Consider the following 14,019-nt stretch of genomic DNA (forward strand, 5'->3'; position numbering starts at 1 on the left):
TTTTTTTTATAAAATTCTTCTGAAGAATCAATTATTTTTCTGAAATAATGAAATTTTTAACTGAAATTCAATTATTTAAAAAATGTCAATAAAATTCTTCTTAAGAATTCAATTTTTTTTAACAAATAATCAAATTTTTCACTGGAATTCAATTATAATTGAATTCCAATTTAATTAATTATTCTTTTCAATAATAATTAAAAAGAATTTTATAAATTCTTCTTAAGAATATAATTATTTTTTCAAATAATAAAATTTTTTACTGGAATTCAATTATTAAAAAAAATTGTATAACATTCTTCGCTAGAATTCAATTATTTTTTCTAAAAAAAATATTTCACTTCAATTTAATTATTTAAAAAATTTCAATTACATTCTTTGCAAGAATTCAATTATTTCCTCAAATAATAAAATTTTCCATTGGAATTCAATTATTTATTTATTCAAAAGCACACATTCATTTAAAAAAATTCAATAAAATTCTTAGCAAGAATTCAATTATTTTTATAAATATTAAAATTCTTCTCAAAGATACAAATATTTTCATAAATAATAAAATTTATCATCAAGTTTCAATTATTTTTAATACAATTTTATATGAATTTCTCGAAAAATTGCAATTATTCTTAAAAATTTTATTAAAACCCGTCGAAAAAATGCAATTGTATTAAAATTTCAATTATTTAATAAATTATTCATTTTTGTATTTAATTAATTGAATTCTTGTATAATTTTATAATAAAAAATCATAAATAAATAAATTTTAGTCAAAGTATTAGATAGTTATTGAAAATTAAAAGCATTTTAGGATGAATTTAAAGAAATAATTGAATTTTGAAAAGGTTTCAAATTCAAATATCAATTTTAATTATTTTCTGATTCAACATTTTAAAAAGTTACAAAAATTTAAAAAACTAATATTAAAATTTGTCAAAAAATTTATCTTTTAAAGTATAAAAAATTCCATATATTAAAAGAAAATTGTGGATTTCCAAATTTTTTTTGCAATAAATATTTTAAAAAAGTCATTCTCCAAATTTTAATTAATGGAAATTTCAATTAATTAAACAAAAAAAATTTTAATAAATAAAAATTAAAAATAAATTAAAAATTATTAAAACTAATTAGATTAGAAAAAAATTTTAGTTAAGATTTCTGGAAAATAATTGATTTGAAATCTTGAGAATAATTTTGACTAAGTTACAGTAGCAATTCTTATGAAGAATTTGAAATTTTTTAAAATCGGAATTCCTGTGGAAAAATAATAATAAATATTTTAACTAAAATTACAATTTTATTCATTTTATTAAAATAAAAATAGAAAACAGAAATTCATCAATTTTTCTGCATTAGTAGTAAAGGTACGTTTTAGTCAGACGGAATTTTTGGACATTTATATTATTAAAACATTTTTTTATTGTTGAACATGGAATTATTTTAAAGTAAATTGTTATTTCGCAGTAGTAGATTATGGTTTTAGTCAGACAAACTTCTATGTTCTAGTATTTTTCTATATTTAATTAAAATTGAAATTAAAATTTTATTTACTTATTTAAAAATTTATTTACTTAATTAAAATTGAAATTAAAATTCTATTTACTTAATTAAAATTGAAATTAAAAGTTTTTACATTTAATTAAAAATTTGAAATTAAAATCAAAATTGTATTTATCCTATTAAAATTGAGATATCAAATTTATTTAATTGAAATAGAAACAAAAAATAGAATTTCCTCAATCTTTTTCGAATCAGTAGTAAAAACACGTGCAGACAACAAAGAAAATAAAAATACAAAAATAACATTGTAACTTATAAATAATTTCGCTCTATACATCCCGTGCATAATATTCAATTTTATGATTTCATAAAATCACCACACCGATGATTATACGATTGAGAAATTAAAAAAATTTTTTTACGATTCAAAAAAAAAAATATATTGCGAATTTTACGATTCGATGATTTACGATAAATGGAAATATTATCGATTGTTGATCAAAGAGAAATGTCAATGCAATGGAGGGAAAGAAAAATTTCATTTTGCAATAAAAATATATTATGTGCATCAAACAAAACTTTTTTAATGTATTGCTGCAAGTGCGTCTATAGAAAAAATGATTTTATTCACGTGAAAGAGCGAAAAAAAAATTGTCACGCAGCTTATCATATTTTTCTTAACCTCGACAGATTTTATGAATGTCATAAAAAAACAGAAAATATTTTCAACTCCTATATTTTCATTTAAAGAATGCTTTATATACTGACAGTTGAAGGGGAAAAAAACTTCTCTGACTATAATTTACTCCAAGTAGTTTAAAAATCTTGTGAACTATGGCAATAATACTTCTTAAAATATCGTAAATTTATTTTTTTTAAAGAAAAAAAAAAATTCTCCGAACAGAAAATAACATTGTGATAATAATGTTAGAAAAATTTCTACTTGAATAAGTGGAAAATAATTAAATTAGGGAAAAATATTTAATTATATTAATAAAAACTGTTTATTATAAAGAAAGAAAGAAAGAAAGAAAGAAATAAAGAAAGAAAGAAAGAAATAAAGAAAGAAATATTTAATATTATTATTAAATGTTTGTAAATTTTTTATATTTTTATTTATGTTCTTTAGTAGTCTTTATATTATTACTAACATAATTTTGATTGCATTGATTTTTTTAACTTTTCTGAACTTTATTCTGTATTTGAAATTTCAATGTAAAGAAAAGTCAGTATCTGTGGTAATAATTTAAGTTTTAATTTTAGTGCCAGTAGTAAAGGTTAGTTCGCAGTTAGAGAGAAGTTTTTCGAATTCTTATATAAACTTGATATCAGGAGTAAAAGACAGTTGCAGTCAGACATAACTTTTCCAAGTTCTTGTAAAATTAGTTTCAATGATAAAAAGTAAGTTTTATTGAGGCACTGTACTTTTCTAAAGTCCTGTAATTTTTCTCACAGTAGTAAATGTCATTTTTAGTCAGACAAGTGGATAAAATTAGTTTTGGACCACTTTTTCGACACTGCTTTCATGAATAGAAAAGTATAATTATCAAGGAATAAATTTTTTTTTGTAACTTTGTTTTTCTTAGATAATACGCTATCATGTTTTGTATTTTTTCGAAGTAGTAGAACAGGTATGTTTCAGTCAGACAGTAAAATATTTTCTTTATTTATTTATGTATCACAATTATTTGTATAATTAAATTACATCTTTACTGAGTAAATTTTTCTTCTCCTTTCTTCTCTGAGTGAAAAATTTATTTCCCTAAGCGAAAAGAAAAGGAAAAAAAATTAATGAATCCTATCCATCAAACACAAATATCGTGTCAATAAATAATTAATAGCCTTATCTCACAGTAAAATTTGCTAATTTGCCATGAGGTCCGGCGAAGAACATCGCGAGTCGTTTGGTAATTACTTAATCGATGACGCTTGCAAGTAGGTGGTTCAAGTTATGCGGGCGAGGGGTTGAAGATAGAGGGTTGGGATTAAAGGTAAAGCGCCGCCTCAAGTCGAGGCTCTCCTTTTCTTCTTTACTCTCTCTTTCCCTTCTTCATTCTCCTGGGGGTCGATTGTGTAATTTCACTCCTCTCTCATTCCACTTTCACTCCACTTTCACTTTTACTCAATTTTTATCACTCCACTTTCACTTTCCCTCAAATTTTATTTTTTCTCCAATTTCAATTTTAATCAAATTTTATTTTTAATACACTTTTATTTTTACTCTATTTTTGCACTTCACTTTCACTTCATTTTCACTTTTACTCATTTTTTATTTTCAATCTACTGTTACCTTTACTAAATTCATAACTTGAATAATTTTTGACCATTTTTTTGTTTCTTGGTCGCAAATTAAAGAGGGATTAATGCTTCTTTTCATTGGACCAATAAGAATTTTTTTTTAAATTTTTGATAGCCAGCGTCCCCACTCGCCCGTATCAGAAAAACGAAAATTGGAAAAAAATCGAAAAAAAATCTCCTATTCGTTTCTACTATCTGCTCCTATCGCCTATTCCTACTGATTTCATTGATAAAAGGAGAAAGTTGAAAAATTCTCTCCTACTGTTTCCTTTTTCAATAATAGTGGTAGGGGTAGGAATAGAGAGTAGAAAAGAACAGGAAGGTAGAGAAGGGAAGGGGAGAGTGCAAGAGAGAGAGAGAGAGAGAGTAGGAGAGTAAATGAGCGAGACTAGGAAAGAATAATAGAGTAAATCAGAGAGTAGGAAAGAATAGGAGAGTAAATGAGAAAGTAGGAAAGAATAGGATAGTAAATAAGAGAATAGGAAAGAATATGGGAGTAAATTATAGAGTAGGAAAGAATATGAGAGTAAATTAGAGAGTAGAAAAGAATAGGAGAGTAAATAAGAGAGAGTAGAAATAAATAGGAGAGTAAAGAAGAGCAGGAGATAGTAGGAAAGAAGAGAAGGAGAGTGAAGAAAAAAGAGTGGGAAGAAGAGTGAAGAACAGAGGGAAGCGGGCAAGGAAAATAGAGTGAAAAGCGAGGGGAAACAGAGAGAGAGAGAGAGAGAGGAACGAGGAGGGGAAAGCAAGAGGAAAGGGAAGACGAAAGGGCAGGGAGGGGAGGTTAAAAGAGAATGGGGTTTTGGGGCGTGGGACAGAGCGGTTTTCTCTGAAACACAGAGCACAGGTTATTCTATTAGAATAGTAGTACCCCCCAGTGGTAGCCTGGCGTATCTGCATCTTGTAAATGACCTAAGAGGGTAGGAAGGACTGCGATGCATATTCAATGTATGTAAAACGTAGCTGAATATTCATGTGTGGGTGAACGCAGCCTGGCAAGGTGCTAAGCCAGAGTATAGTTGAATGTATTGGTGTCAGTTTTCGTTTGTGGTGCAATGGTGAAAGTTGAAACTAAAGTCGACTTACTTTAGTAACAACTATGATATTTTAAACCATGTTTCAATAATGGCACTCGATTCCCTTATCCCTCCATTCGAATTTACAAAAAAATTCATACAAGTTTTATTCTCTCAAAAACAGTTTAAAAATGCATTTAACAAGATTTTAAAAATTTTTATTCTTCTTTTATTCATAAGATGACTTATTTATTCTTTTTTTTACGTAAATTTTAACTTTTTTTATATTATTTCTCTCTAAGTATTTTTTATAATACAATATTTTTAAAAATTAAAATACTAAATATAAAATAACTTTCTTTTTTAAAAATCCTGTTTTTTGTCTTAATTTGATATTCTTAGAAAAACTGCGAAATAAAATTTATTTTCCTTAAAAAATTATATTCGATCTATTTTTTTTTCAAAACATTAAAAATCCATCTTTTCGATGTGAAACGAATACATTTACTTTTTTTTGGTTTTGAGGATAAATTTTGGATTTAATTATTTATTATAATTTATTTCTTCACTTGAAATAAATTTGAACTAAAGGGAAAATTCACTTTTTAAGTATTTTCGCAATAATGAATTTTACCGTTTTAGAGAAGATCGTGTCTTTGGCTGACTATAACGGAGCTTTACTACTAGAATGAAATTATTTGTCCGGATATAACTGAAGTAACTACTGGGTATTAAACACAATTCCCCTTGGGTGTAAAATGACTGAAATGTGGGACTAATTGAAACTACTATTGTCTGCAGTTACTAATTAATTTTACCCCGATACTATAAAAAGACAAAAAAAATACTATTTTCATTTTCTCATTCTTTTCCTCTCTTATTCAATTCGTTACTTTTTTTTCCATATTCTCATTTTATTCCATTTATTTTATTATTTATTTCATTTCCCTCATTTTCATCATATTTAAATATTAATTTTTCTTTTTTCCTAAAATGCAAATACTTTTGTATCAACTCATTTTAATAAACACTTTATATTCCCTGCTTAATAATATTCATGACACGCATTTCTGTTTAGAATAATATTATTAAATATATTTTACACGAAAAGTCGTGTATAAATATTTTTGGAGTAAAATCCCTTAAAATGTACATAATATAAAATTATTCCAAAAGACTTACACATTATCTGGAGAGTGACGGGATTACTGTCTGTTTTCCCTTCGTTGTTGACAGCTCGACAGGTGTAATTTCCAGCTGAATTTCGTGTGACTCTTTGAAGTACTAAAGAACGATCACTCAAGATGGTGCCAGTTGTTCCTCTTATTTCTTTACCCTGAGAAAAAAATTGAAAAGAAAAATTAAAATTATGCAATTGCCAGTAAAATCAAAAGTATTTTTGAATTATTTAATAGAAATAGAAATCCAAATAAATGAAAAAAATTTTAAATATACGATATTTAAAAAAAAGAATTACTTTTTTTAAATTTTGTTTCTTGGTTCAAAAATGTAAATACTTTGATAATAAAATATTTAACTTAGAAATTTTTTTAAGTAGAATATTTTTTAAGTAGAAAATACTTTAAGTACAAAGTATTTTTAGTATAAAGTACTTTAAGTACAAAGAATTTTTAGTAAAAAATATTTCAAGTACAAAGTATTTTTAGTGTAAAAATACTTCAGGTAAAAAGTATTTTTAGTATAAAATACTTCAGATATAAAGTATTTTTAGTATAAAATACTTCAGATACAAAGTATTATTAATATAATATTAAAAAATTCATTAAAAAAAAATACACTAAATAAAAAATACTTTCGATATAAAATACTCAAAATTAAAAATACTCTGAATGAAAAATACTTTGATTACAAAATACTCTGAATAAAAAATACTTTGATTACAAAATACTCTAAATATAAAATACTGTGAATAATTTTTTTTTGAATAATTTGTTAAAAGAATTTTTTTTGAAAGTAATTTTTTTTTTCATTGAATACTTTTCATTGAACCCGAGGAGTATAATGTGAAAATTGAACAATAGAGAGAAATTACAGGAATGTTAATGACATTATTAATAATGAGATGGGGGGATAATTAAATGATAAATGTTGAAACTCACGTCTTTGTACCAGGACAATTTGTAAGCCTTTGGATTGGCTTTGACGCTACATTCAAAATAGACGTCATCGCCTTCTTTGATGTCTTTGGAGATGAGAGGTTCCCCCATTCTTAAGGTCACGACCGGCGGGTAATGCACGTCTAAAAACCATTTATCCTCTATTGCACTATCAGGTATCACTGGATTTTCAGCTCGACATGTCAAGTATTTCCCGTCGTCATTAATACTCGGCACAAAGTTCAAAACACTCAGTGTTTGATTGTTCTTCAATCCATACTGAAAATTCAATTTCATTTGTATTATTATCATTTTCTCAACCTCTAATCATATTATTCTGTATTATGTAATATATTATTATTAAATGAAAGAAATATTCTATTCTTCTTTTAAAAAAAAAGATAATTAAAATATAGTAAAGAATTAAAAATAATAATAAATAAAATAATAAAAACTGTTATATAAAAATTATTGTAAACAAATTATTATTTTTTTAACATTTTTAAATTGACATAAAAAATTATTCTGTACAAAAATTATCAAAAAGTATAAAAATTAATAAAAAAAAACGTTGGGAAATGTTAATAAAAATATTTTCAGTTCATTTTTGGAACATTTTTCGAAAAGAGCGTATTTTTAAGGGAAATTTTAGAAAAGGGAAACATTTTTTTTGCGATAAAAAGTAGCGAAGCTGTATTTGACATTATAGCAGGGTATTCATTTTCGAGATATCATTTTAATGATAGAGATGTGTTATATATATATATATGTATATAGAGAGAGAAACTGACGATATTTCTAAATGTTGAATGTAGATAACGTTTTTCGTTAGGATAAATGTCACAGTGTAGATGCTTTATGAAGCTTTCGAACTCTTTTTTTTTTCTCTTTCTTTCTTTACAGTCGTTCGTGTGTAATGAACGACTATAACGATCCAATAAAGCTGCATTCAAAGATTATTGCAAAATAGACATTGACATTATCAGACTTTACGAGCATTTTATAACTGACAATGAAAATTAGATTGAGTTAATCAAGTCCGAATGAAATGATGACATTAATAATAAACAATGACAATTAAAACTAAAAGTGACAATTAAAAGCTAAAAAATTGATAATAACAATTGAAAGCTAAAAATAATAATAAAAATTGAAAGCTAAAAAATAATAATAAAAATTGAAAGCTATAAAATATAAAAAATTGAATTTATAAATTAAGTATTTTCTATTTTTAATACTAAATTAGAAATTATTAAAATGGTATATTAAAACTTCTATTCTCTTGATTTTTAGAATTTCTGGTATTTTTCGAAGTAGTAGTAACAACATCTTTTAGTCAGACAACATTTTTTTATGTTGTCTGACAAAAAAAAATTTTTGTAAAAGACAGTAAATAATTTTTTTAATTTTGATAAATTTACTCGTAATAATAAATATTTAAGCAGACGAAATTTCTAGTATTTTTAGAATTAGTAGTAAAAGTACCTTTCAGTCAGACAACATTTTTCTCTAGTAAGTAAGAAAATAAATTTTTTTCTTTTTTTTTTTTTTATAATGAAAACTTGAAAATTTAAAAAAGTTTTCATAAAAAGATAGATTTATCATACCTGAAATATATGCATTTGATATAAAAGATTCAATAAAGTGAAAAATTGAAATTTCAGCCGTTTTTCGGTGTCAAATGACTCGAAGATGTCGGTATAAAAAAAAAGAAGAGAAAAGGGGTGGGAGGGGGTGAAAACTTTAACGTACAAAAAAAAAAAAGAAAAAAAAAAGTAAATTCCTTTGTGTGTTTAGAGATTCTTTATAAAGAGGTGAGAATCTTTTCAGAGGAAGAAATGAGGCACATTCCATGCGGTGGAACGTGTTCAGCTCCAAATGGGAAAAGTAAGCGGACCCCTAGAAGTTTCTCAAGTAAAGATTTGCAGAAACGTCCTGAACTTTTATTTTATTTTTTTTTTACTTTTCACACGTTCCTCTTCCTTCTATCAATTCAGAAAGAGATAATTATTTTATTCATAGGAAAAAATACACCTTTTTTTTACTTATTAAATTACTCTTCGATAAATTTTTATATATTTTGTATTTTATATTTTTGGTCTTTTGTATTTTATTAAAATTCGTCTTTTATTCTCTTTTTATTTTAAACTTTGCCTTTTATTTTTACTTTTTTTGTTAACTTTGCCTTTTATTATTTTCTCTTTCCAATATTTTCTTTTTTTTTTTTTTGTTTTACTGGAAAAGTGTTAATTTTATTTATTCATAAAAATACGCTCTTTTCTTTACTTTTATTATTTTAAAGATTTTTTATCGTTTCCCATTGTTTTCTATGTTTTCTTCACCAGAAAATAGTTTTAATTAATAAAAAAATTCCCTACTTAAAAATTTGTCAAGAAAACAAATTATAATTTAATAACTAAATTAAATAATAAAAAATAAACAAAAGTAAATTAATAGTTAATTTTATCAAATTAATCAAATTTACTTAATTACCGAATTAAATAATAAATGAAAAAAGAAAAAAACTTCACTTAATAATTATTTTTACTAAAATAATACAAATTAGACAAAAAAACATTTTTTTTAATTTATAAACTAAAAAATATTTTCAATCAACAAGAGGGAAAAAATTTCCATTTCAAATAAATATTTGTTGAAAATTTTTCGAAAAGGATTTGTCATGATGACAAAGTAGAGTGTTGCAATGATTGCAGTGACTTTAAGTCTGAAGTGTCAACGAAAGAAGCTACGGAAAATGAGATGAAGAAAAAGAAATAAAAAAAAACCACACACACGTAGAGACAAAATGGAAAAGAGAAACTTAATGTTTTGTAGAAAGCTCTCAGTTCAAAACCTCTCCTCGAGAAACAACAAAATGCTTTACCAACGGTGAAATCAGTGACATCATAAAGTTGAAAATCTTTTGGGAGCTCCATTCTTTCAAGTAGAGTGCTCTTTGAGTATTTTATATTATTTTATATTATTATATACTGTTTTGTATTATTATATATTCTTTTATATTATTATTCATTATTTTCAATTATTTTCAACCATTTTCTACGATTTTCTACGATTTTCTATTATTTTCTAATATTTTTTAATATTTCCTATTATTTTCTCAGTATTTTAAATTATTTTACAGTGTTTTTTATATTTTCCTATGATTTTCTACTATTTTCTCCCCTATTATTTTTTAGTATTTCTTATTATTATTTATTATTTTTATTTTTTATTTATTTATTTATTTTTTTATTTATTATTTTCTGTCTTTTAAATTATTTCACAGTATTTTCTATTGGTTTCTAAAATTTTATCTTTTTTCTACAATTTTATATTATTTTCTTAGAATTTTAAATTATTTTACAATATTTTTTGTGGTATTCTATGGTTTTCTACTTATTTTTTTTATTATTTTCCACTATTTTCAATTTTTTTCTATTATTTTCGAAGTTTTTCTACTAATTTTTAGTATTTTATAATATTCTCTATTGTTAAATAACAGAAAACAATAGAAAATATAATAAAAAAATAAAAAATTCTAAGAAAATAATAGAAAATAATAAAAAAAAGTAGAAAATAGTAGTAAATAAAAGAAATAAATAGAAAAACATTATTTTCTATTATTTTTTTAAAAAAATCAATTATTTTATTATATTTCCTATGGTTTTATATTCTTTTTTAATTATTTTCTTAAATTTTCTATCGTTTTCTATGATTTTCTACTAATTTCTGTTATTTTCTACTATTTTCAATTATTTTCTGTTGTTTCTATGATTTTTTATTTTTGCTACGACTTTCTATTTTTTCCTTTCATTTTTTACTATTTTCTACTATTTTCTGTTTTTTAAATTATTTTACAATATTTTCTATTCGTTTCTATGATTTTATATTATTTTTTTAGAATTTAAAATTATTTTACAATATTTTTTGTGGTTTTCTATGGTATTCTACTAATTTGTATATTATTTTAAACTATATTTAATTTTTTGTTTTTGCTTTCTAATTTCTAGTATTTTTTAGTATTTCCAAAAGTGTAGTACAGAAAAGAATAGAAAATATAATAAAATAATAGAAAATTCTAAGATAATAATCGAAAATGTAAAAAATATTAGTAAATAATAGAAAAAAATAAAGACATTATTTTCTATTATTTTTAAAAAAATTTCAATTATTTAATTATATTTCCTATAGTTTTTTATTGTTTTTTAAGTATTTTCTCCAATTTTATATCGTTTTTTATGATTTTCTACTAATTTCTGTTATTTTCTACTATTTTTAATTATTTTCTGTTTTTTCTATGATTTTTTATTTTTTCTACGTCTTTCTATTGTTTTTTTTATTTTTTACTATTTCCTATTTTTTATTATCTTCTCAGTCTTTTAAATTATTTTACAACATTTTCTATTGTTTTCTATGATTTGATATTTTTTTCTGCAAATTTTTTATTATTTCCTATTATTTTGTACTATCATCTATTATTTTTTATTATTTTCTTAGAATTTTAAATTATTTTATACAATTTTCTTTATGGCTTTCTATGATTTTCTACTAATATCTATTATTTTTTACAATTTTCAATTTTTTTCAATTGCTTTTTAATATTTTCTATTTTTTTCTACTAATTTCTATTAGTTTCTAATATTCTCTATTGTTTAGTAAAAGAAAACAATAGAAAATAAAATTAAAAAATAGTAAATTCTAGGAAAATAATAAAAAATAATTCAAAAAAAAGTAGAACCACAAGAAATGAAAACCACTTTTTTGAAATCTATTTTACCTTCATTTTCTCAAAATCACACATTAGCTCCATAAAAAATTTTTTATTTACCACCAAAAACTAAACCTATTAGTGCATAGGACAAAGTCAAATTATTGTTTCGTCGTCACTACTGAAAGTGACAGAGGCGAGCAGTAATTAATGAAAAAAAAAATAAAATAAAAAATGACAGTTCGAAAAAAAAGTTTTAAAAAATGATGAAAAAATGAAAAAAAAGAAGGAAAAAAGAAATGAAAAGCTAAAGGAAGGTAATTGAGTAAAAGTGGAATGAAAGAGAATCTCGTATTGCAATAGGAAAACCAAACGGAAAAATACGTTTTCCAGACGACCTACACTGGGGAAATGAATACTTGATTGATTGTGATTGGAAAAATATCGAGAAACGAAATTCCTTGGTCAGTATAGAAAAATCTATCCGCAGGCTTGAATTTTGCATTTGAAATGCTTTATCAGAAAAACAGTTTTTATCATTTTTTCGAAAAATAAAAATCCCTTTTCTTGTTAATACAAAAAAAAAAAAATTACTGTTAATTCACTTCAAAGAGGAAAATTCGAAATTTTTTATCTTCTTCCTTCCTCGTATTTACCATAGGAAGGAAGAAACTACAAAAAATTGGTTAGAATAGTACAATTTTTACAAAGTGAGAAAAAAACATTAATTTTGAATAAAAAAAGTTAAATAAATAAATAGAGAAAAAAAGTTTTCTATTAGAGGAAACTTACGGTCTTGGAGATTGTCATTTGTTCGTTAGTCTTCCACCAAGTTATCACAGCTTCCGGTTTTGAGCCTGTAGCTCTGCACTCCACCTCGTATTTTTTATCCACCATTACTTTCTTCTCCTTCGTCAGAATTTGTACTTTGTGCGGTTTTACTGTAAAGAAAAAAAAACAAAAAGGAAATTATTATTATTAATTATTATTAATTTATTAATAATTATTATTAGTAATTACTATTTTTAATTATTATTATTAATTACTATTTTTAATTATCAAATTAAATTTAGAAATTAATTTTATTGTCAAGAATTTATTTCGATAATTAATTTTTTAATTTTTTTTGGTACTTTTTATTCAATTAAGTAGGTAATTAATTTTATTATACAAGGCAAAATAATATAGAAATATTATTTTTTTAAACTAAATTAAAAAAATTTTGCTGATGAAAAAACTTTAGCCAACAATTTGAATGAATTGAATGAATTGAAAAATGAGAAATTCTGGTAAAAGTAAATAATAAAAAGAAAAAGATTGGCTTAATTGGAATTCTTTCAAAGTCCTTGTGGAGAGATAAGAAAACTCCTTTAGTCAGAAGTACAATAATATTCTCCTTTTAGTACATGCTAAAGTGGCAGTAAAAATAAAATTTACATGATAAGACTCTCTAAATTCTTAATTATTGTCGAATGTTAAAGGCACATTAGGTGGTTTCTAAAAAAAAAAATTAACGAAATAAAGAATTTCAACTTCTTTACACGCTTCCGTTTTTAACAAACCGGAAATAACGACAATGTCGAGTGTGTGTTATACTCATTCGAACTTTTGCAAAACTTTGTCACGAACATTTTTGACATTGATAGTTAAATATATATTTCTACTAATTTCCCCAGTCACGTTAATTATCAATTTTTCATTCGTCTTCTATTTTTGTATCGTAGTAATTACCATAAAAATTTTACTTTATATTATTTATTAAAAATAAAATGTAAAATAATTAAATATCTTATTTGTTGTATTCTATATTTATTTATTTATTTATATTTTTTATTCATTTTACATTTATTTTACTTTTATTTTTTTATTACTGAACAATGTTACTTTTAATTTTTAAAAAGTCCAACGTAACATTGTTGTCCGAATGTGTCGTTTTTATTAATAATTAAATTATTCTCAGACGTTAAATTACTATACAAATATGTTTTTATTTATATTTACTTTTAAATTTATATTTACATCTGTATTTCTATTTAAGTGTAGTTATTTACATTAATTAGTAGTTATTTACAGAATTACCATTTCCATTTATATTTGCTTTATTTATAGTAAGTCTGGTTTATTTATATTTTTTGCATTTGCTTTTACACTGATAAATTATTTGTACTAATTTAAAACGGTATTTTCAAAACGATATAATTGTGAATCCAATTTCTATAATAGTTGGTGGTGAACTTTCTGGTTGAATACCACAGACTTGAGTTTCGAAAGTGGATAAAGTTAATTGACTCAATTATAGTTCAGTTGACCTTTCAAAGGTTGATGAACGTCATGAAAATGTCATAAACATTTTCTTTATTATTTTTCATCGCAATTATCACAA

General features: G+C 23.4%; 1 protein-coding gene across 1 annotated transcript in view; it reads right to left on the reverse strand.

Annotated features, from left to right (window-relative positions):
• Positions 1-14,019, reverse strand: part of LOC122511632 (neural cell adhesion molecule 2-like) — a 198,401-nt gene that overhangs the window by 37,468 nt on the left and 146,914 nt on the right. The window contains exons 5-7 of the mRNA XM_043627006.1: positions 12,429-12,577; positions 6,932-7,207; positions 5,994-6,147 (exon numbers count right to left, since the gene is read on the reverse strand). Of these exons, the coding sequence (XP_043482941.1) occupies positions 5,994-6,147; positions 6,932-7,207; positions 12,429-12,577 (579 nt within the window). The remainder of the gene's footprint in view (positions 1-5,993; positions 6,148-6,931; positions 7,208-12,428; positions 12,578-14,019) is intronic.

Source organism: Leptopilina heterotoma, unplaced genomic scaffold (genome assembly GCF_015476425.1).
Source record: "Leptopilina heterotoma isolate Lh14 unplaced genomic scaffold, ASM1547642v1 Lhet_88, whole genome shotgun sequence".
Classification (NCBI taxonomy): Eukaryota; Metazoa; Arthropoda; class Insecta; order Hymenoptera; family Figitidae; genus Leptopilina; species Leptopilina heterotoma.